The sequence below is a fragment of the Peromyscus californicus genome, unplaced genomic scaffold (genome assembly GCF_007827085.1).
Source record: "Peromyscus californicus insignis strain IS unplaced genomic scaffold, ASM782708v3 Scaffold_3__1_contigs__length_106647218, whole genome shotgun sequence".
NCBI lineage: Eukaryota > Metazoa > Chordata > Mammalia > Rodentia > Cricetidae > Peromyscus > Peromyscus californicus.
The window spans coordinates 95460733-95484318 of record NW_026294551.1 but is presented as its reverse complement, the minus strand read 5'-3'; the positions used below and the strand labels follow the sequence as shown (position 1 = coordinate 95484318).

The 23586-nt window shown below is 50.8% G+C and overlaps 2 protein-coding genes across 7 annotated transcripts in view; one reads left to right on the top strand and one right to left on the bottom strand.

Moving 5' to 3' along the window:
* Trap1 (TNF receptor associated protein 1) overlaps window positions 1-21375 on the top strand; it is a 32562-nt gene extending 11187 nt beyond the window's left edge. Inside the window, exons 5-18 of the mRNA XM_052759236.1 lie at window positions 2677-2748; window positions 4179-4339; window positions 7973-8082; window positions 8569-8642; window positions 9332-9487; window positions 10483-10603; window positions 11315-11384; window positions 14886-15033; window positions 17640-17825; window positions 18050-18188; window positions 18705-18790; window positions 19386-19531; window positions 20929-21001; window positions 21131-21375. Of these exons, the coding sequence (XP_052615196.1) occupies window positions 2677-2748; window positions 4179-4339; window positions 7973-8082; window positions 8569-8642; window positions 9332-9487; window positions 10483-10603; window positions 11315-11384; window positions 14886-15033; window positions 17640-17825; window positions 18050-18188; window positions 18705-18790; window positions 19386-19531; window positions 20929-21001; window positions 21131-21232 (1644 nt within the window). The 3' untranslated portion in view covers window positions 21233-21375. The remainder of the gene's footprint in view (window positions 1-2676; window positions 2749-4178; window positions 4340-7972; window positions 8083-8568; window positions 8643-9331; window positions 9488-10482; window positions 10604-11314; window positions 11385-14885; window positions 15034-17639; window positions 17826-18049; window positions 18189-18704; window positions 18791-19385; window positions 19532-20928; window positions 21002-21130) is intronic.
* Window positions 21376-21429: 54 nt separating this feature from the next.
* Window positions 21430-23586, bottom strand: part of Dnase1 (deoxyribonuclease 1) — a 32324-nt gene continuing 30167 nt past the window's right edge. For 5 of the 6 annotated variants that reach the window (XM_052759237.1, XM_052759242.1, XM_052759240.1 and 2 more), the window contains exons 3-9: window positions 23445-23533; window positions 23206-23289; window positions 22704-22819; window positions 22340-22452; window positions 22112-22266; window positions 21733-21829; window positions 21430-21544 (exon numbers count right to left, since the gene is read on the bottom strand). In XM_052759237.1, the coding sequence (XP_052615197.1) occupies window positions 21497-21544; window positions 21733-21829; window positions 22112-22266; window positions 22340-22452; window positions 22704-22819; window positions 23206-23289; window positions 23445-23533 (702 nt within the window). In that variant the 3' untranslated portion in view covers window positions 21430-21496. Of the gene's footprint in view, window positions 21545-21732; window positions 21830-22111; window positions 22267-22339; window positions 22524-22699; window positions 22820-23205; window positions 23290-23444; window positions 23534-23586 lie in introns of all 6 variants that reach the window. The other variant, XM_052759243.1, reaches the window with a different exon arrangement.

The following is a 23586-nucleotide window of genomic DNA, read 5'->3' as shown; positions in this document are numbered from 1 at the left end:
CCTGTGTCCATGGTTACCATTTCTGCACTGTCTTAAGAAGTTCACTCCACTGCATCATCCTGGAACTGTGGTGAGAAACGCAGTGGCACACTGCACCGGCTTCCGGTCCTGTCAGCCGCGTTCCCAGAGCACTCTACCTTCACTACTTTATAGCACATCTCAAGATAGTTCTTTTGAAAAATATTCCAAGTTCTCTGGATTGCTGTATAAATTTTGAGTCAGTTTGTCAAGTCATATAAAACTTGAGAAGATTGTCGTTGGAGTGCGGTCAATCTACAGGTCAGCCTGGGAGGAATGCAGAGCAAGTCGGAAGCAGAGAGTACTGGGTGCGTTTTCTCCCTTGGAGCAGCCTAACAGGAACATTTTTTTTAGGGGTCTGTAGAAAGTTCCAGTGTGCCGGTGGGATGGCATACACCTGTAATAGTTTGAATATAATATAGCACTGGGGAGATGAAGGAGAATCACAAATCCAAGGCCAGCCTGGGCTACATATTGAGACCCTGTCTCAAAGCAAACCAGAACAAGAGCAGCTTTAAAAATCCTGGTATACCAAGATAAGTATTTCCTTAAGATATTTAATGACCAACTAGAAACCAAGTTTTGTATAAGTTTATTGGCACAGTTATTACATAGAAATTAATTTTAAATCATTCTTAATTATAATTTTTCATGTTCCACAACAAAAGATTCAGACTATATCTTGGACACTTAAGTCTAGTAGCTTGGAGAGAATTAGTTAGAAGGTTTTTGTTGCCTTTTGTTTCGGTCCTGGTCCATGCCACAGGTATGAGCTTGCAGGTGACAGCACTGAGACTTTGTCCAGCAATGTTGCGCTCGCTGCCCACTGCTGGCACGGCTTCTTGTTCCAGCTTGGTTGTCAAAGGTGCTTGCTTGTTCATTTCTACTTACTTGGTTGTTGAGAATTGCGTATGTGAGAACCGTATTTATGCTATGTCTAGCCCCTCCTCCATCCAGCCCCCAGTGTTGAAGTTCTTGTCTTGCTCTGGTCTGTGTTGACGTCATTGCCCAAGCCCTCAGTAGGGCCGTAGTCCCTTCATACTGCCCTGGAGTGACGTCCCAGAGGAAGAAGAAACTGCTTCTGACCGTGCTTTTCTCACGTTCTCAGTTGATGAAACATTGGTATCTAGAGTGTTCTTCAGTTGTGTGGTGGGGCATCGGTGAGGGATTGATGAGAAGCAGTTGTTTCTGTGGTGAGGAACTCACGTAGGGTGTGGTGGGACTTTGAAGGAAGAAGAGCCTGTAATGGCTGAGACCTTGGGTTTGCACAGATGCAGTGGCTGAGTCTGTATCTGCTTAGAATGCTGTCACCTGATAGTTTATGAATGGCAGAAAGTACTATCACAGTCTGGACACTGGGCAACCCATGACCAAGGCATTAATTAGCACATCACACATCTTTCTGTGTCCTTACATGGCCTCCGTATGCTGTCTCGCTTTATGTCAACTGGACAAGGCTAGAGTTGTCTGAAAGGAGGGGATTAAATTGAGAAAACACCTCCATAAGATCCGGCAGTAGGACATTTTCTCAAGTAGTGATTGATGGGGCAGGACCCAGCCCATTGTGGGTGGGGCCACCTTATGTAGGTCGTCCTGGATTCTGTGAAAAAAGAGGCTGAGGCAGCCATGATGAGCAACCCCTCTGTGGTCTCTGCATCAGCTCCTGCCCTGCTTGAGTTCCTGCCCTCATTGCTTTTGATGATGAACTGTTATATGGGACTGTGAAAGAAATAAACCCTTCCCTGTCCAAGTTCCTTTTGTTACGGTGTTTCATCACAGCAATAGTAACACCATGCCAGTAGGTTCCTCAGGCCTCTTTGGAGTTTGAGTTTGGTGTATGTCTGTGTGTTCCCATGGATGGAACCCAACCTTGAGCAAGCCAGGCAAGCGTTCTGTTCTGGAGCCCAAGCTGACTGGGAACTCAGCAAGGAGCCCAAGCTGGCCTCAAACACACCTCAATCCTTGTGCCTCATCTTTCCAAATACTGAGATTACAGGTGTCAGTCAGCACACCTGACTCACAGCCTTTGACTTTTATTTATTTATTTATTATTACTATTTTATGGGCAGTGTGAGGGTGTAGTTCCCATGACCTATTCCCCTTCAGATGAACAGGATCTAGCAGAGGTCTGCTGCAGGAGGAGAAGACCTGTGGCCCCACAGGAGAGCTGCACTGGCCAGGGGACTGCAGGACATCCTTCCTGCTTGCAGGATTAAACCGCCCCCAGAGGACCCTCACTTTGCACAGGACGCCACAGTTGTAATCACTGCCTCAATTGTTCTGGGTCAGAAGAGCCCCTAGAGGATGGATGTGGCCAGGGTATTCCTCAGTGATGGGAGCTGGATGTTTACATGTTGACTTGCTGACTTAGTTCCTTCTTCCCAGGATTGGTTTTGTTTGTGTTTGGGGGCTGAGGATGGAACCCAGGCCCTCCACAAAGGAGCTAAACTACTGAGCTGCACCCTGGGCCTGGGGTGTTTTCAGTGATGAGTTCTCTGATATTGCAAACTGACAGGACTGGACTTTCTGATGAGCTTGTAGTATGCTTCCTCAGCGCTGCCTGCCCAGTGTCACAGAGACTATCAGTAATCCTGGTGCTGTCCATGTGCTTTGGCCTAGCTATACAGGGACTGTGTGTGACAGTATCTCTCTCTTCAGGACACTGGCATCGGGATGACACAGGAGGAGTTGGTGTCCAACCTGGGTACAATCGCCAGATCGGGGTCAAAGGTAGGTATAGCCTAGAGCATTGTCCCTCCCCTCCAGGGTGGGCACTGTGAGACCATAGAGAGGTTTCTGTTAGTGGCCTCATTTTATAGCGAGGTTGAAGTCGCTGCTCAGAGCTGCAGCGTAGTGAATGATCACTTTGAAGCCTGCCTGTCCAAGTCCAGGAGGAGCCATTCCATTTCCTAATACTTATCTTCCAGTTAGCTCTCAGCCACCCCCTGAGCTAAGGCCTGACCCAGACAGTCAGCAGAGGTGGACACTTCTCCCAAGCAGCATTGCTTTCAAGAATGACCTTGGGCCACCCTGCCTACAGCTGCAGTGGCTCTCGGGTCAGCCAGCCATTAGTAGTCCCAGTGTGATGGATGCTATGCTGGGCAGACAGGATGTCTCTATCCTGGGATCCTCAGCAGAGGCCAGAAGTCTGCACTGACCTCTGCATCCTGTGTAGTTTTCTGTCTGTTTCTGTTGGTGTAAATGACATCATTAATAAGCCAAATAAGTCTCACAGGAATTTCTACTTTAAAAAATTTCTGTACTGTGACTTCTGCCCATGAAGTTCTTTATTGAGTTTTTGTGTGAGGTTAGTCTGCACTATCTCAGAGACCAGCTGTGAGATGCACGTGCTGGTTTAAATGAATGAAAACAAATGAGATGGACCATCAGCTCATTGATCGCGCTGGCCAGATGTGCTGAAGTTGCCGTGTTGCATGTATGTGGAAGACAGATCTTTGCAGGATGTTCTGGACAGCCAGCTTAGGCCAGAGCAGTGGACTCTGGCCACGGGAGGATAGCCAGTTGAACACTGGGGTGTTTTGCAGAAGAATGTGTTTATCCTCTGTGTCTATGGGACCCCAAAGTGAAAGTATTTATAAAAAGTGGGCCTGTCCTGAACACACTTGTTCTTTAAACAGTGTGCTCTGACTGTTTATACTCTAGGTACTGTAAGCAGGGGTGGTCTTCAGGATGGGGGTGGAGAGTGCAGATTATAGAGAAACTACTTTAGAGAAGATGCTTAGTATCCGTGGATCTTGTACCCTGGCCCTGGAACTATACCCCAGGGCACCAAGGGACAGTATGCCAGGGTTGTACTGTTTCCCACAAGGTTTAGAGCCCAGGAGACATGGCACCCCGACAACTTTCACAATTCCTCTGGGCCCGCCGACCCAGAAGGTCAGGTTGCCTCTTACCCTGTCCAGTATGACATGAAGTTGTTGGCAATGAGCAGTGTGAATAGCGTACAGCCATATCCCTGCCTGGGCCAGCTGCATGGCCTTGGGCAGCTTGTTCCACCTTTTGTTGACTTAGTCCTTTATGAGAATGTAGGGTGGCAGAGAAGGTAGCAGTGCTAACTACGCTCTTGACATATGCTAGAGGACCGTGCTAGGCACAACCCAGGTGGGATCAGCCTCTCTGAGCAGTCTTTGCTACCACAGGCCTTCCTGGAAGCACTGCAGAACCAGGCAGAGACCAGCAGCAAGATCATTGGCCAGTTTGGAGTGGGCTTCTATTCGGCCTTCATGGTGGCTGACAAAGTTGAGGTCTATTCCCGCTCAGCGGCCCCAGAGAGCCCAGGTTACCAGTGGCTTTCAGATGGGTAAGTAAGAAGGGGCCCACCTAACAGAGGCAATGTCCCTTTCCCTCATGGCACTCAGAATCTAATGTCATTTGGCACACAAACTAGAGATTCCCCAGGAGCTTGCAGAGTTGACTTGGGGGTGTTGAGACAGGATCTTTAGCACAAGTTATTTAGCACAAGTTATCCTGGAATTCCTTATGTAGCTAGTTGGCCTTGAACCCACAACAGTCCTCTTGCCTTAGCTCCTGAATGTTGGGATCACAGATGTGCACCACTGTATCCAGCAAGAGTTGGAAGTCTCTTAAGATGCATTTGTACAGTTTGAGGGCTGTTTATGTGAAGCCTGACTCTACTGCTTTGGGAAGCCAAGTGGCCTTGGGCATGGGTCACTGTGCTCTGTGGTACTGTCCTATTTGGGTTAGGCTCTTGGTAGTTCAGTGAAAGAACAGGCCTTCCTCTGGTGCCCCAGGCTGCAGCTAGCCTTCCCTGGCCTTGGTGCTGTGGGAACCCCCTTTTTCCTCCTGACCTTTATGTTCTCTAGTCTTGACGCAGTCACCTACCCAGCTCCTTGGGGTCAGGGGGCAAGCCTGCGTGGGACCTTTCCCAAGACAGGACTGACCTTGTCACCCTCTTCTGTCCAGCACAGGCACTCTGCTCTCAGATAGTTTCTTCTCCCACATACACTTTGGGGTGATGTCTGAGAAGGTGATTAGGGACAATAAATTCAGACTTCATTTGAAGAGAGTGAGCCTTAACCAAACTGAAGCTCACTTCCACCTTTCCAAACTTGATTTCTGATTTTCTCAATTTTAATTAGTTCCTTGAGGATTTCATACAGTGGATTTTGGTCATATTCAACCACACCTCTCAGACCTACCCCTCTTCCCAACCCATCCGACTTGGTGATCTCTCTCTCTCTCTCTCTTTTTCTGTTTTTCGCATATCAAGTTCAGTTTGTGCTGCTCATATACTCTTGGATGCCTTCCTAGTGGGCTGCCTGCCAGATGACCTTGAAAGTGATTTTTCCTGCCAGGCAGTGGTGGTGCACACCTTTAATCCCAGCACTCAGGAGGCAGAGCCAGGCGGATCTCTGTGAGTTCGAAGCCAGCCTGGTCTACAGAGCGAGATCCAGGACAGGGTCCAAAGCTACACGGAGAAACCCTGTCTCGAAAAACAAAATTAAAAGTGATTTTCCCTTTCTGAGCAGCTCTCAATTGCAAATACCTCCTTAGCTAGTGCTCGCCTCCCTTCCCACGCTGGGATGTGTCTGGCTCGAGCTTTTGTGGGTCTTGTGCACGCTGTCTCCTCTACTGTGCATGCCTGTGTGTAGCTGCCTCTGACTCTTGAGTCTTTCCGTCCCTCTTCACACTGACCCTGAGCCTTAGGAGGAAGGGCTGGGAGATAGATGTTTAGTTTATGGCTAAGCGTTCCAGTCTCCTGTTCTCTGCGCTCTCAACAGTGTGGGTCTCCCTGTTAATTGCTGTCTACTGTGTTCTGTTGCTGTGATAGACACCACGACCAAGACCATAGAGGAAAGAAAACGTGTAATTGGCTGATGGTTTTAGAGCGTTGAAGTCCGTGATGGTGGAGCATAGGCACGGTGGCAGGAATGGATAAGAGCTCACATCCTGATCCACAAGCAGGAGGCAGAGAGGGCATGCTGGGAATGGTCCAGTCTCTTGAAGCCTCCCAACCTGCCCCAGTGGTACCCCTCCAGCAAGACCACACTTGCTAATCTTTCCCAAACAGTTCCACCAACTGGGGACCAAGTATTCAAACATGAACCTCCGGGAGCCAGTCTCATTGAAACCACCACATGTTGTGAACAAAAGCTTCTGTGATGAGGGTTGGCAGAAGCACCAATCTGTGGGTATGACTGTAAGTTGTTGGAAGTCAGTTGAATACTGTGTCCATTCAGCAGAGTAGTAGAACTAGCTTCTCCCCTGGGCCTGTGACCTGCCTGGTCACAAGTTCTTCCCTGAAAACTTGTGCCAGGTAAGGAAGGGCTTCAGCTTGTGGACTGAGCTCAAGTCTAGTCAGACAGTAGCTGGTGACTCTGGTGACCTTCGTGGCTCTGTTGTGCCAGTGGGTGTGTCTTGCCAGCACAGTCATCGTTGCAGCTTCAGGGTTCACAGCTGGGGAAGGGTGGTGATTTCTTTTCTCCTTGGGAGTGTGCACAGCACCTTCCAGCACTAGGAAAGCTAGCCAGTAGAGATGAAGCTTCCAGGTGAGTGCCAGCTTGATTTTTCCATGTCCTATGACTCATTGTGTGGTGTCTTCAGCAGTAAGATCTTATCGTAAACTTTGAAGGGTAACCAAGAGCATTGGCAGTAATGTGTAATGTTTTGGTTGGGGGGTGGTATGTGGAAACTCACTAGCTAACAACTCCAGAAGAGGTAGCCTATTCCCGGCACTGGGTGTTTTGCTATCCTGTGTATTAAGGAGGGGCATTGTTGCTCCATTATAAGGTAATGGGTTTAAACTATTTTTTTTTTGTGTGTGTGTGTGTGTGTGTGTGTGTGTGTGTGTGTGTGTATTTTAGGAAGTGTCTGTAGTAGTGCATTTCCATAGGACTTTTTTGAAATGTCCTTAGCATTAAGTTATTCCTTTCTGTATTCCCTCCTCTCCCTCTCCTTCCATCCCTCCATTTAACCCTTTATGCCACTGTGTTCTGACTCCCCTCTTGTGATACCCACCTTGCCTGTGGCTCCTTAATAATTTCCTGACCTTGTGGGTATTCCAGAATGAGCGCACCTTGAAAATTCAAAGTCAATATCCACAAATGAGAGAAAACAGAAGGCATTTGTCTTTCTGCGTCACATGGGTTTTTGTTGTTGTTGTTTGCTTTTTTTGTTTGTTTGTTTGTTTGTTTGTTTAAGGGCAAACTAGCAAGGTTTTATTGAGAATTAGAGTAAGGGCTCCCTGCAGGGGTCTCTAAATGGGTTGCCCTGAATTAGATGTTTTTAGTTTCATCTGCACACTCCTGGGCCTGGAAGGTGGCTGCACACACCCTTCTTTAGTCTGTATTTCAGCAAATTCCTGAGAGCAGTTCATAGTGGACACTACACAGTGCTAGCAGGGAAGGATTGATGGAAGAGCAGAGGACATTACCTCTACTTGCATTTCTGAAATTGTTTCTGCTCACCTTGGGGGTCCTCTAGCCATTACTAGTCATGAGCCACATAGAATGAGCCCCCTTCCCCAGCATCCTGTGCTCATGTGGAGCTGAGCTAGGCCTGCTCCAGTCATGTGCCCAGGAGGTTCTCATAAAGGGTGACAGGATGACTGAGGAGTCCCAGCACTCATACCCTGTACCAATTTGCAGCTGTCCTTGACCCCAATATCTGTTCGGTGACATGGGGATTTTGCCAGAGTCAGAAGCTAGAGTGCTAGGTATGGTAGTGCAGAGCTGTAATTCCAGCATGCAGGATGCTGAGGCAGGAGAATCATGAGTTTAAGTCCAGCTTGGGTAACTTAGCAAGATTCTGTTTAAAAAAGGAGAACAAGGGAAGAACAGGGCAGTCAGTCTTTGCTCCTTCCTACACTCTAGTGTGGGCTCCACTTGTGAAAATCCCACGGAAGTGATTGAACCTGCCCCACAAGGCTTCTTAGCAAGCTGTGGAACTAACTCTGCTCTCCTTCGTGTTTTAGTTCTGGAGTGTTTGAAATCGCTGAAGCTTCAGGAGTTAGACCTGGGACCAAAATAATCATCCACCTCAAGTCAGACTGCAAAGATTTTGCTAGCGAGTCCCGGGTGCAAGGTAAGGACAGGTAGACCTGCAAGGCAGACATGCCTGGATGAGGGGCATGGGCACAGCACAGACGGGTCAGGAGAGGACTCAGCCTCCCACTCAGCTGCCACATCTGTGGAAAATGAGTCCCCCCAGCCCTGTTTCAGGAATCTCGGTGGTGGGGCTGTGCAGCCTCTGTCGCTTCCTGCTGGGGTTAGAAGTCTGTCGTGCCCTGAGATCCGGGGACTCTGCCACTTTCTGGGCAGAGCCTTCGAAACCTAGGCCTTCTGAGGGCTGGGGAGAGGTGAGGACGACTTCAGCAACTCTTGGCTCTCACTGAGGGCTCTTGAGAGCTCAGAGCAGACCCTGTGCCACCAGATGGCCTCCTGTTCCCATGGTGAATGGTGACCGGAGGGGTCTGTGCCTGTCTAAAGCTTTGCATCTGCCTGCCTTGTGCAGAACAGGCAAGACCTCCCTGGGGGCTGTTGGTTCTCACTGTGTCTCTCTCTCCTCCAGATGTGGTGACAAAGTACAGTAACTTTGTCAGCTTCCCCTTGTACCTTAACGGAAGGCGGATTAACACCTTGCAGGTGAGGCCCTGGGCTGCCTGTGAGGCTCGGGCAGCTGCAGACACCCTCTCAAGGATGTAGAGGGAGGTGAATATAGGGGGACATTGCTTAGAATCACAGGAGAGATGAGAGCTAGGGGTACAGACAGTTTTCCTTGAGGTATAAGTCACATATCACAAAGTGCCTCTCCCGCCCAGCTTAGTGAGTGGTAATTGTGTTATACAGCCAGTTATACCTTCGCAACTGGTTTTAGAACACTTCTAGCACCCTGAAAAGCAGGCCTGTCCACTAGCAGTTCTCATCCCCAGACCTTCCTGACAGCCACAGTCAACTTTCTCTTTCTGGATTTGCCTAATTTGAACATTGTGTATCAGTGGAGTTACACTGTAGCAGGCCTAGCCTTGTTCCTTTTTGTGACTGAGTGGTATTCCATCTCTCGGATAGATACATGATAGATCACATGTATTGGCTTGCCTGTTGTCTCTGCTGAGTATACCCGTGCCCAGTCCCCTGGTTAGTCCTTCCCAGCATGCTGTCACAGGGAGGCGCTCTTGTTCCAGGGCCTTTTGTATCTCACTCACCTTCAGCCTGCACCAATGTGGGGGCTTCCTAATACCTGCTGGTCTGTCTGTGGGTCTCATCCCAGGTCTATGCAGTCATTGAGAAACATGTTTGGAACATGACACTTCCGTTTTGATATCAATCTTTAGGCCATCTGGATGATGGACCCAAAGGACATCAGTGAGTTGCAGCATGAAGAATTCTACCGTTACATTGCTCAGGCCTATGACAAACCCCGCTTCACTTTGCACTATAAGACAGATGCACCACTCAACATCCGCAGCATCTTCTATGTGCCAGAGACGGTGAGGTACTTGGCTGTTCACAGCATTGCCCTGGGTCCAGGACTAACTCACAGCGCACGGTGGGGGGGGGGGGGTTTCCCTCAGAAGAGCTGCATATAGTTGCCAGTGTGTGTATTTGCCATTGTGGTGCAGGCTTGAGGCGTCTGCAGACTGCTGCTGCCCCCACCTCCCCTCTGCCTCCCTGGGTTGCAGCACAGCTCTGCAGCTCTGCCAAGTCCACAGTGTGGATGTCTAGTCAGGTTCTACTCCTGCCTCCTCAGTGGACGCTGGCAGCACTCAGTTCATATTGCTCTCTGGAACAGGGCTGGGCTGGCACTGGCCCTACCTAACCGTGAGTGAGGTATTCAGGTCAGACTATTGACATCCATGGATTAGCAGAAATGCTGAGTGTCAGTTCATTGGGACTTCCTGAATCAGCCCACACGGCAGCTGCAGCCAGTGCTAAGGCAGTGGGTGTTTTCTAAGAGGGAGGCCAGCAGGGTTTTGGCTTTGTGATCCCAGTGTGAGCATTGCCAACTCACAGCCGGTGCCTCAGTGGACCAGTGAGGCTGCAGGCCATGGGACCGGTAATGCCCAAATTCCAACTCCGTGTCTTCATGTGTTGGGAGAGAGTCCTGTTTTCCCAGGGCCAGGCCCCATCCTGCAGTGTGCTGGGAGGCTCTGCTGACTTTGGCCTGGAGGCTCTGGTTTGCTGCTTCTGACTCCTGGTAACATGTGACTGTTTGGGGGACATAGAAGACTTGTTTGGTGTCCTCTGTTGGGTGCAGCTTGGGGAGGGTGCCCCATCTCCTCCAGAGCACTTGTAGATTGTAGCTGAGCTGACCCATGTGAGGACTAGGTACATTCTTCTCTCATCTTGGCCTTGTTCGCCCCAGGGCATCACTGTGTGGCCTAGGGAGCTGTTGGCTCTCTGCCATGCTGTCCTTGATCCTACCTTCCCTTTATCTGGAGAATTCTGCTGTTACCACCTGATCATATCCTTTCCTTCCTTTCAGAAACCATCCATGTTTGACGTGAGCAGGGAGCTAGGCTCCAGCGTGGCACTGTATAGCCGCAAGGTCCTCATCCAGACCAAGGCTACAGATATCCTGCCCAAGTGGCTGCGCTTCGTCCGAGGTACTGTTGCTGCCACCCAAGCTCTGGTGTGGACCTGGTGTCCTCAGTGTCATGGTCATGTGTCCTCATGCTGCACACTGCATTTGCTGTCTCAAACCACCATCAGCCAGTGGGACTCGGCACGCAGCACGCAGGGGCCTGCAGCGTCTCTGGGAAACAGCCGAGGCATACTGGTGGATCAAGGAGGCAGAGGAGCGTTGAGTTCTTTCATGTTTAGAAATTTGGCTTGAATTTGAGATTTATGCCTGAGTTATGCTGGACATGAGATTACAGTTCAGTACAGAGTTCAGCATTCACTTTCATAGCACAAAGACCAACACTATCCATGATACAGTTAGACCCCTATTTTCTTTTGAGACAGAGTCTTATATGTAGCTCAGGCCTCAGTCCCTCGAATTCTGAGATTACACACTAGCTTATTAGTACTTTGAAGTTGAATGCCAGAACATGTTTCCTGTGTGCCCCAACAGGCACCAACCCCCTGCACAGGCCAGTCCTGCCCTTAGACGGTTTTACCCTGGGACTACTGTACTGCCCACCACCCTGTGCAGGACTGAGGAGCAGCGCTCCCCTGCCCTTCCTGCCCCTCTTTTACTACCCATGGTTCCCATGAGGCCAGAAAGTGAGGAGAGGGCAGTCCGAATGTGAAGACCTCAGCTAATGGCTGAGGTCCCGTCTGTACAGGGGTTCTGATGTTTGCTGTCTCCTCAGGTGTGGTGGACAGTGAGGACATTCCCCTGAACCTCAGCCGAGAGCTCCTGCAGGAGAGTGCACTCATCCGGTAAGCCTCGATGGCACCTGGCCTGGTATTCTCGTGAGGGCACTCCTTTACGTAGTCTGTCTGTCCTTCTGTCCAGGTGTGGCTTCCAGAGCCAAAACCAGAGGGAGAAGAGAGGCCTGTGGGCCGCATCCCGCCATGACCCCATGTCCTGACCTTTGTCTGAGGTTTACTGTTGAACAACTATTCATTCTGTGGTCAGGAAGAATTTGGGATTGGCTAGGCTGAGGTTGAGCCTAGAGGCAGTGGAGCTGTGAAGGGCCAGGCTGGGCTGCCCCCTTTGGTCACAGGCGCTCCAAGTCAGGTTTTGGGAAGCACTTGGAACAACTGCATAGTAGGTATATTTTATTTATCCAGGCTCGTAGGGTGGAACACAAGTTACTTTTCCCATTAAATACAGACGTACAGTAAATGAAGAAAGAACTTGGTCCTTCTTCTCAGCCCACTCTGATGCTGTGAACCCAAAGCTGCAGAATGCATGCCAGCAGTGCAGGGCAGCTCCGGGCCCATGATGGTGCTTTCCCACGGCTGGTGGGGAGGGTGCCGTGGTATACATGCCGACACAGGATGGGCTCGGAACGCCCCTAAAGAGGCGAGTGCACTGCTGCCGTGCTCTCCACTAATGAAGAAGGCCGTGGGCTATCGTGGGCTGTCTTTGAAGAATTATTGGTGTTGGGAGATGACCCCAGCTCTGACCCATCCCTCCACCCAGCCTAGGTATGGCTACAGTTGGAGAGACTCTAGGCACCATGTCTCAGAGTTGGGTGAGGCAGGGGTGACCCTGGAACCAAGCCCAGAGCTGATTTGGGTCTGGGAAGCTCTTCTGAAACTAAGAGGTCAGGCCTGACCTGTGTGGAGACAGCCTAGAGTCCTGGGGTGAGGTGGCCGGGCTTTAGCTCCCCAGCCTGACTGGGAGGTCGTGCTCATCCTCCAGCAGCGCCAGGCACTGAGGCAGTCTCTCCTCAGGAGCCTAAGTGACAGAGAGGGGTGTTCCGCCAGCACTTCCTTCCTGCTGTGTGTCAGGGCTGGTGGTCAGTCCTGTGCAGAAGCAGCTGCCTTAGTCAGAATGTTAAAAGAATCAGAATCTGCCGGGCAGTGGTGGCGCATGCCTTTAATGATCTCTGTGAGTTCGAGGCCAGCCTGGGCTACCAAGTGAGTTTCAGGAAAGGTGCAAAGCTACACAGAGAAACCCTGTCTCGAAAAACCAAAAAAAAAAAAAAAAAAAAGAATCAGAATCTTCCTGAGTTGGGGAGTGGGCTACAAATATTTCTTCCTTGGACCCTCTGAGGCAGAGGTGTCTTCCTGATGCCATTTCCTCTGTGTGTTGGGGTGTTGCCAACCTACAAAGACTTCTTTCTTCCCAGTAGAACTCAGAACCAGCGACTGACATTGCTCTGTCATTGCTATTGTCTGTCCTCAAGCCCCACTGGGGCTAGAGCTTTTGCTCCTCAGGTTGTGAGCATGCACGTTTTTGTGATGTTGTGTCTCCTGGGAGACACAAGAAATGTACCAGGGTAGAGAGGGAGCTGCCAGGGAAAATAAAGACTGTCGGGTTCTGCTTTGTGGGGACAGTTGGGGTTACCTCATAGGAGCATGGCGACTCACAGGGGGCTGCACCAAGTCCACTCCAGCCAACTCCCCACATCTCATACTTCAGCATTTCCAAGGCTCTGTGACTGTGGCAGGAGAATGGTTGGAATTTCAAGGGAGGGTTGGTCTCTGTCCTGAGAAAGTCTTGTGACCCTCTCTCCTCCTGGAAAAGGAACAGTAACCACAGCAGGGGAGCTGTCTGTGGTATGTCGAGTTCCGTCACTGCTTTGCTCCTGGTGGCAGTGGTCCTGTCGAGCCCTGAGGAAATAGTCCCCGTTCACTTGCTTTCCCCAGAGCAAGTGGCATCCTTGTGGCATCAGGCCAGGCATTCTCTAGAGGGTCCTGCATTGGAAATGTGTGATGCTCCCAGGGAAGAAAGAGGTTGGTCCTGTGGGGGGGTGGGGGGGATTTTCACTTGTCCCTCGACTAGTGACGTTCTCTTTGACGCTGGGGTAAAGGGATGTCTTCCAGGCTTCTCTCCGTCTGGTGCTCTTGCTCTCTCTCAGTGAGTGTCATGTGAAGTGCAGGTGTGTAAGTTTGTACATATACACATACATCATTGTTTTGGGGGGTTGTTTTAGTTTTTTTCTTCTGTTTCTGTCTGTTTGTTTTTACAAACAGGTTATTGCCAGGCAAGTATTCTACCACTGAGCCACTTTCCCAAACCGGGGCGACTTTTTTATTTAGAAGAATGTAGCTGTAATCTTCTGCAAATCTTCAGTATTTCACCTATTTATGAAATTTTAAAGGTGGTGTTGGGATTGAACTGAGGGATTCATACATGCTAGACACCCTTTGTATGGTATTCAGTATACTTAAAAATGTTTACCACTTGCATGGCCTGTGGACAGACGACCCATTTAGTCAGGGCACCATGTGTTCCGGTCTGGATGTATTGTATTCGTACATTGTTCTGGTTTGGAACTGCCTTTGTGCTAACTGTCCCTTCAGCAAGGCTCACTGTGCCCCTTGTGCTGGCCCAGGCTGGCATTCATGGCTCTGGTTCATCCCAGCGATAGAAAACCTAAGACGGTGACCGTCCTTGACCAAAGCCCTTCCTGTGCACTTGACCCTGACACCATGAATAAAACTGCTTTAGGCCTTTATGTGATGATGCAGTCAAAATGTCAAAATGGCCTGCTTACAGAGTCACATTTTGCCAAACTACACCGTGTGCATGTAACCTACTCAGTGTGTCCCAGGTCATGGATGTACACGGTACTGACCTAACTACGAGGAGCTCTGTGGTGGAGGTGCCGCTTTGGCGTGCACACATCCTGTGCTGTACCTTATCCCTACTGGGCTTTTCCTGGGTTTGGTTTTTGTTTTTATCGAGACCAGGTTCTCTGTGTTACAGCTCTGGCTGTCCTGGAACTCACTCTGTAGCCCAGGCTGGTCTTGAACTCAGAGATCCGCCTGCCTCTGTCTCTTCAGTGCTGGGATTAAAGGCGTGCGCTGCCGCTGCCGCCGCCGCCGCCGCCTGACTTGTTTTCTGACTCAGCCATTGCTTCCTTTCGCTAGGATTGTTAGGTGGCAGTTTCTGGTGGCTTCAGCAGTGTTTGCTCCGTTTTAACCCTGAGCCTCTTCAGAATTGTTTTGTCATGGTCTGCAGTGGAAGTCACTCTCCTTTTTTCTGATGCGTGATTCCTGCTGGTGCTCAGGGTAGACACCGTCTCAGGATGTCCACTGCTGGCTGTCCTCTGGAAGTTTGCACTGCCACTCTCCGCAGGGTACAGTGAGCTTCTCTCTTGGGGCCAGCGCAGCGTCTCCTGTGTTCTGTAGTTTCTGTTTGGCTGCAGGTGTGCTGCTGGGCCTGTTCCTTCGGTTTCTAGTGCACTGTGCATTTTTCATGCCCCTGTGGCCCTGGTACTTCTTAGAAAGCCCTGTTCACAGTCAGTAACTTCTGTTCTCTAGGAAACTCCGGGATGTTCTACAGCAGAAATTGATCAAGTTCTTCCTTGACCAGAGTAAGAAAGATGCTGAAAAATATGACAAGTTTTTTGAAGATTATGGCTTATTCATGAGGGAGGGCATTGTGACCACTGCAGAGCAAGACATCAAGGTAGGCTGATTTCCGGTCCTCTCGGTCGGCCTCGGCCCTATTACACAGGAAACTGGTGGAGGCTCTCCTGGACATGGTGATAAGGCAGGTGGGCACCTGCCCTCTGCTGCCAGGGGTCAGCAGTGGGAACTCTGGGCTCCTGGGTCTCCTAATAGACATAGCATATGTCCCTAACTGTGTTGGGATTCTAACAAGTATAGAAGGAGCTGCTCTTGGTGACAGAGGTTCCAGTTGGGTGTGGAGAGGAAGATGTGGCTGGAGCCGAGACACAGAACTCCAGTGTTTCCTGACTATCTCTTTTTTCCTCTTGTTTTTACCTGGGCCCCAGTCCCTGGCATGGTGCCACCCACACTCAGAACGAGTGCTTCCCCTCACTTAATTGTGGCTCTTTCAAGTTGATTTTCTTAGGGGAAACGAACAGCAATGGAGAGCCTCGATCTGTACAAAGCTGTTGGAATCCTTTGGTGCTGGGGAAGAGGTTGGGAGCACCCTCCCAGACTCACCCAGAGGTGTGCTTTGCTATCTCCCAGGCACTTGAGTCCAGTCAAGGTGACAGTCAAGATCAGCCATCACGTACCCTTGTCCCACAGGCCTTGTGCTCTGAGCTGTAAAGCCAAGCCTCTTGTCCCTTGACCCTGGCCCCAGCAGCTGGCAGGAAGAGGGGTGTTGTGGGTTCAAGGAGAATACAGAAAAGCAGGGTAAGGATGGGGTACAGTTACTGTCTTAGTTACATTTCTCTTTTTCTTTATTTGGTTTTTCGAGACAGAGTTTCTCTGTGTACCCCTGGTTGTCCTGTAATTCACTCTATAGACAAGGCTGGCCTTGAACTCATAAAGATCCACCTGCCTTTGCCTCCCTAGTGCTTGGATTAAAGGTGTGCGCCACCACCACCTGGCTCAGCCTGCCTTCTTGTACAACTCAGGACCACTTGCCCAGGGTTGGCACCATCCCACTGTGGCCTGGGCCCTCTCACATCAATCATTAGTGAGGAAGATGCGCACAGACTTGCCTTCAGTCTTGTGGAGGAATTTTCTCAGTTGGAAGTCCATTCCAAATGACTGTAGCTTGTGTCGAGATGACAACACCTAGCCAGTAGTCACTGTGTTCTTGGTAGAGTCCTTAACACCCCACTGGGGCCAGGAATTTAGCTAATTATACAGCTAATTGCTGAAAAATGATGCATTGATTCCTAAACAGTTTGGAACATTTTTATTGAAGTATCACTTGCATGCTGTAAAATCCATCACTGCCCACCAGATTATCAACAGGTCAGGCAGTACTTGTCTGTTAAGGTCTCTGTTTGTTGTTTGTCCATCACTGTGACAAGAGTCAGGGGATCAGCTTGGAGAAGGAAAGATTGATTTTCACTCAGTGACCCTTTGCCTTTGGTATTTGGGGGCTTTGGTGAGGCATCAGGAGCGTGTGGTGACAGGAAGCTAACAAGCTGTGAACAAGGACACCCCAGTCCTAAGGTCCCCACTTCCTGTTAGCCTGTTTAGCCATGAGCTCGTCAGTGTGCCAGAGCCCTTGGGAGCACTTATGACTCAGTGTGTGATACCATTCACCCCCGTTGACTTCAGTTTTCAAGATTTATTCATTGATGTGTGCGTCTGTGTGTGTGCATACATGTGTCAGGTGTACCCATGAAGGCCAGAGAGTGTCAGGTGGTCTTCTCTCACCCCCATCTATGTCTTTTAAGGCACTCTATCTCCCTAAACTTGGAACTTATATTTTCTTAATTTGCTTGGAAGCCAGAAAGCCCCAACTTGGAGCTGGGGCTGTAGGTGTATGAGACACCCAATTGTGTGAGTGCTAGGATCTAAATTCCAGCCCTCAGCAAGCGTGTGCAGCAAACTCCTGTAACCATTGAGCCTTTTCTCTACTCCTGAGCTCACTGTTAGCTCACAGCATTTGCTGGGCCAGGGCCTGTTCTAAGTGCTCAGTACATGTGTCCACTAGGTGGATTTTGTACAGTAAGAGCAGTAAGAGCCAGATGCGCCCTGATGTGGATGTGGCTGACTTTGCCTTGGCAGGCCTGAAAACCCTTGTCTTTGTCTGCCTCTGTCTACTTGGCATCCAAGGCCCCCGATTGTTCTTCACACCCTCTCCCCAGGCTCTTGTGCTGGGACGGTCAGAGGTGCCAGTGGCTTGGATAAGGGAGCATCCAAGCTAGCAGCTTCACGGCCCTGCCTTACTGCTGGTATGGGCTGCATTGGTCATATCTGTGGCCTGTTCCCTAAAGGCCCTCTCTCTGCTATATACTCCAGAATTGGTACCATGAACACTCCTGGCTCTAAGGAGGCTGGGAAATGTGGAATTTTTGTCTGGGTCCAGTTGTCACTGAGGACAGAGAGAAGATACTAGGCCCCAGAGTAGTGTCTGCCACACATGGAGGCTGGCAACCCTGAAACAGTTTGCCCAGCTCTTCTGGAAGCCACCTAGGTTAAAAGGTTTTTCCACGGACAGTGGGGCCCATGGGCCTGTCTGAACTCTGAGTCCACCATCGTGTCTGGGGGACAGGCCAGGGAGTCATCAAGAATCAGAGTTGGGGACGCTGCTTCGGTCTCGGCTCTGGGGTAAGCGGTGATTTATCCACATGTCTGTAGGAGGACATCGCCAGGCTGCTACGGTACGAGTCCTCAGCCCTGCCTGCTGGGCAACTGACCAGTTTATCAGACTATGCCAGCCGAATGCAGGCTGGCACCCGCAACATCTATTACCTGTGTGCCCCTAACCGTCACCTGGCTGAGCATTCACCGTACTACGAGGCCATGAAGCAGAAACACACTGAGGTGAGTGGGCTCTGGCCTGCTGCCGGGCCAAAGATGGTATCTTAGAGGGTCTGAGCTCTGAGGGAAGGGCTTGAACTCCCAACTCTGTGTGGAGAAAGTGACTGACTGTGTTTGAGGCCCTGTAGGCTGTGTGGTGTGAGGCAGAGCCCTGTCTGGGATGTGGCTGTCGTTAGGTAGATGTGTAACGTGTGCGTCTGCGCGCTCATCGGCTTGGATGCCCCCAGGTGCTCTTCTGCTTCGAGCAGTTCGATGAACTGACTTTGCTGCACCTGCGGGAGTTTGACAAGAAGAAGCTGATCTCTGTGGAGACCGACATCGTCGTTGACCACTACAAGGAAGACAAGTTTGAGGACACATCTCCAGGTTGACTCCCATCTCTCTCTGGGGCATGGTCCCATGGGAACGTTGGGCAGGAGACTGTCACTTTCCCCAGGGCCATCTTAACAAGTAGTGGGGAATGTCAAGGCCCAGGAGTTGATGATGCTCCTCCTATGGAGGGTCCTGCAATTGACTAGACTTTTGGAGAGAGTTGGAATTGCTCCTACCCTTTTGGTTTTTGTTTTTTTTTTTAGATAGGCATTCATTTTGTAGCCCAGGCTGGCCATGAACTCCTGATCCTCCTGCCTCATTGCTCTGAGTACTGGAATTACAGGTCTGTGCCACCATGGTTGGGCTCAGATTTTTCTTTTTAAAGTCCTAAAAAATTTACAGAAGACAAGGATGACCACAAGTGTTTTCAGTGCCAGTGAAAGGCATTTCCAAGAGCCTCTATCTCTAGTTCCTGGGGAGTGAGCTAGAGATAGCTCAGGAATGTGCTAAATGGCCCCCACAAAGTGAGACCGTGGTTAGGCCCTAGACTCACTCACTTCTCTGGCACAGCTGGTGAACGCCTGTCCGAGAAGGAAGCAGAAGAGCTAATGGCTTGGATGAGGAATGCACTGGGGTCCCGTGTCACCAACGTGAAGGTAACGCCTCCCTGCAGTTACTGTGGAGCTTGGTGTCTTCTCAGAGCCTGCCTTCACTGTCAGATGCTGGCCTGTTGGGGTCCACAGGATGGCACTGGAGCCAGGGTAGGACTCCACCAGGCACTAGCATCTCACCGTCAAAGCTTTGTCTTGCCTGGCACTGTCACTCTCAAGCCTGCCAGGCTGTACTGTCTCGAGACCCCAGGGGGTCTAGGCCTCAGGAGGGTGCTTCTGAGCTTTGGCTTCCTCCTGGTCTTACTCTCCTGAGGCCCTCACTAACACAAGCGTCCTGTTTGTGCCTCCTGTCATGAAGAGGCCTCACCTGAGCAACTCAGGCTCTGCCTCTCCACGCAAAAGGGTCTTCTAGCCACTGGGGAGCAGGATCGGAGCCAGTCCATACCCCTTGGACATCTAGCTGTGATCTTTGTCATCATAGCCTGGACAGATTACTGGAGCAGTTGATATAGAAGCAGGTGCCACCATAGGGCCGGTCTGCCTTCTGCCCAGTGGCCTGGTTAACTTGGCCCTGCTTCAGACCCTGTCAGCCCTGGGCCCTCACTACTGTGTTCTTCCTCATCCTGGGCCTTGCCTGCAGGTGACTTTCCGCCTGGACACCCACCCTGCCATGGTGACCGTGCTGGAGATGGGGGCTGCCCGGCACTTCCTGCGCATGCAGCAGCTCGCCAAGACCCAGGAGGAACGTGCCCAGCTGCTCCAGCCCACTCTGGAGATCAACCCCAGGTGTGCCCAGCCTCCAGCCCACACCTGTCAGGGGCTCCTACAGATTGTGTGAGCCAAGGATCTTCTGTCTGGAGAGCATTTAAAAAAGCGTGTGTGCGATGTAAGGATGGTTGTAAGAGAAGGCCCTTGGAGTTAAGCAGAAGTTAAAAGGTGCTCCCTGGAAGTTTAAACAGAACATTGCTGATCTAATCTGTTTCCCATTTCCCTTCTAGAGTTCTGTTTACTTGAGTTAAACCACAAACCTGACGTTTTCTCACTTTGCCTCTTGTCGTTTTGTTTTTTGTCTTTTGCCTTCTCTGCCCTTAAAGCCATTTGTGGCAGTGGCCATTTTTAACTTCATGGGATGGATCTTGGTGTTCATGGCAGAGTACTGTTCTCAACATTCACTGTGTGGATCCACCTTAGGACAGACATTTGTGTGACTTCCAGTTTGGAGCTGTGGGAACTGGGTCACTGTGAACACATGCTCCTCTAGGTTGTAGAGTCCTCAGTGGTCCAGGCAGTGTGAGCTGCTTCAGCCTGTCCCCACAGAGGGGACCCCAGGTCTATGATGGGGTGAACACCTTACATTTAGTGACTGCCTTAGAACCTGTCTTCCCAGAGTTCTCTCCTACTGAGTTCTATTCTTTGGTGTTCATCTGTAGTTAGTTTGTTTGAGATGGTCTCACCATGTAGCCTTGGCTGTCCTGGAGCTTGCTATGTAGACCAGGCTGACCTCTACCTGTCTTTGCCTCCTGTGTTGGCATTAAAGGTGTGTGCCACTATGCCTGGCTTTAGTTTCAAATGTCTGTTGTCTTAAGGTATCTTTTTTTTTTTTTTTTGGTTTTTCGAGACAGGGTTTCACTTTGTAGTTTTGTTGCCTGTCCTGGATCTCGCTCTCTAGACCAGGCTGGCCTCAAACTCACAGAGATCCTCCTGGCTCTGCCTCCTGAGTGCTGGGATTAAAGGCGTGTGCCACCACCGCCTGGCCATCTTAAGGTGTCTTTTGATAACAGGAAGAGCTTAATTTTGTTATAATCAAATTTATAAGCCTTAGCTGTTTTAGGGTTTCTGTGGAATCAATTCTTTAAAGAGCTCCATAGTTTTGTTGTTGTTTGTTTTTGTTTTATGAGAGAGGGTTTCTCTGTGTAGTCTTGGCTGTCCTGGCCTCGAACTCAGAGATCCGCTGCCCCTGCCTCCTGAGTGCTGGGATTAAAGGCTGCACCACCACCGCCCGGTGATAACTGACACTCTTACGGTGATTGTTGTCTGGGTGACTTCTAGAATCTGGGTATTTCTTCATACTGAACAGATCCATTGTAGTTTTTAATGTTCTAATAATCATAACGTAGCAGCAGAAGCTCTGGGTTTGTGATGCTCAACTAGAGCTGACTTCCCTCTTGGTTTCCATGACACAGGCACACACTAATAAAGAAGCTCAGTCAGCTGAGAGAGCGCGAGCCGGAGCTGGCCCAGCTACTGGTGGATCAGGTGAGAGGGACTGCATTTCTCTTTGTCTACCTTGGGGTAGGAAGCCGCTCTCTTCCTAGGGGTCACTTATAGGTCAGGCTGGACTTGAACCCCTGATCCTGATTCTACTGTCCAATCCCTCCATTTCAGATCTATGAGAACGCCATGATAGCAGCAGGACTCGTTGATGACCCCCGGCCCATGGTAGGCCGCCTGAATGACCTTCTGGTCAAGGCCCTGGAGAAACACTGACAGCCCAGAGACTGGACCTAGTATGCAACCCAGATCTCAGGCGACAGATGCCTGGGGAGGAAGGACTTGATGCACAGATAATGCCACCAACTGCTCGTGCTCAGCTTTATTTACCTCAATTAAACAGTATTTCTTAGTCCAAATGGTGGACGTTCTGTCTGTCCTGGGCAGTAGAACGCTGCACTACTACCATACATGTCTGGTTGGACAGTTGGAGTCTTCCTCACCACAAGCATATGGCTGTGATGCTTGATAACATCAGGTTCACTTGAGGGTCATCTCCACTGGGTAGTGGTCACTGATGGCTTCAGCCTAGAGAGGTGGGATGCCGGGGAGGGCATGGGGCCAGAGAGGGTGAGCAGGTAGAAAGTCTTGCTGCTCCTGACCTAAACCACCTCCACCCACATGACGTGTGGGAAACAGGAGCACTGTCGGGAATCACTCAGGTCAGCTCTCACTAACTCGGGTTAGCTTAAACCACATGAAGGAAGGACACGTACCAGCTGCTTGGTGAGTCCGAATGCTGCTTGGAAGTCAAAGGGACCAACTGAGTTGGGAACCACGGCCCTCTGGAGGAGAGCTCCAGCAACCACGATCCTGTAGGACATCAGAGGACAAGGCTCCTTCACCCTCTAGTCCCACACAGGTCATGGTTTCCTGGCCCGGGGGTCCAAACTTGATCCATCCGTGAGCATTAAGAGGGCCCTGCACCGGCAGGAGCTAGCATGTGAGGGACACCCAGATGGCCCCATCCACCTGCAGCCATTCTGACAAGAAAGTCAGGACCCTGTGAACCAAAGTTTCTGCCTCGTTTGAGTAGGAGACAGGGAGTGAAGGCCATTGATTCTGTGGCTGGACGAGCACATCCTGACTGCTTACCTGTCATAGGCACAGTGTGTGGATGTGACCGTGGTGTCAGCACTGTCGGGGATCAGCCACTGGAAGGCAGGGCTTGTCCGCAGGCGGATGGAAGACCACTGGGAGGAGCTGACATAGCTGCAGCCAGCATTGAAATCCCCCATCAGTATGACGTCCTGCCGGGAAACACACCTGTTGGTCCAGGGGCAGGCAGGGCCAGTAGAACCCTAGGCCCTAGGATGCGCTCACCTCCAGGTCCCACTTTTTTCGGACATCCAGGTAAACATCATAGAGGGCATCAATCTCAGTCACAGCATCTGTTGGGGCTGCGTGCAAGGGCACTATCGCAAACTCTCTGACCTCTGAGGAGATAGACATGCCAAGACCATGGTATCCAGAGACCAGCCTGGACTGGAGTTGGCCTGCGGCTACGCTGGGGCCCCGTGCAGGGGTGATCAGTGTGTGACGGTCTCCCAGAGGATAAGCACTGTCCTTGGGAGTGGGGAGTGCGGGGGCAGCCCTGCCACAGGCTTCTAGAGGTCTGACTGTGGGCTGCAAGTTGTGACTCCAGCTTGGCCTGGGCAGGCTGAAAGTGGAGCCCAGCAGCACTCACCAGTGAATGGGGAAAAGAACTTAACAATGGCCGGCTCTCGGCTGAAGGTGTCATTTCCACAGGGCTCACAGCCGTCATCATAGTAATAGCTGTCCAGAACAGACACCTGGTCAGGCCTGAGGAAAGACCAGGCAGGAGGTGACTGTAGAGCTGGGAGCCCCTCCCAGCCTGTGCCCCAGCCTTCTAGAAATGTACAGTCCTGGGGACAGGGGAGGCCAGGTGTATACTTACCATTGACACAACAAGGCTAAGCCAAGGCCTTCTTGTCTTGTTACAAGCTGTGAGAGGCATCAGAGTAGATGCCCACCTGGCCTTCACCTTGTCCTGTGGCCCTGTGCTCTTTCCCTGTAATATACATTGCTACCCCTACTCTGTAAGGGCCTCCTAGGTACCCTGGGTACCCTGGGCTTTCTAGACCACCCTCATCCTCTACAGTACAGATTTGGGGTTGTATCTACATCCCGTGCTTGTATTCTCGGGCTTTGACAGCGTAGGACTTTACCTGTACAAGAAAAGGTACTGCTCCTTGTAGCTGTTCCGGCCCAGAGGCTCACTGACCACATAGCGATAGGTGTCAGGTTTGTCCCTGGATAAAGGAAACCAAAGTCCTTTGGGACCATAGAAGGAACCTCCTGGCAGCTGGCAGCAAGGTTCCATCCATGGAGCACCAAGGGAAGGAAGGAGGGAGGGAGGGAGGGAGGCTGGCTGCTCCCCGGAGGTGGGCCCAGCACTGTCACCCACCGATTGAGTTCATCCAGTAGCTTCCCAGTGGCCACCAGGTGGGTGTCTCTGACCTCTTGGACAACGGCGATGTCATAGCGACTCAGGATCTGGGGGAAGGGCCACAAGAGCTTAGCAAGACAGGCTGGGTGGACAGTCCTGC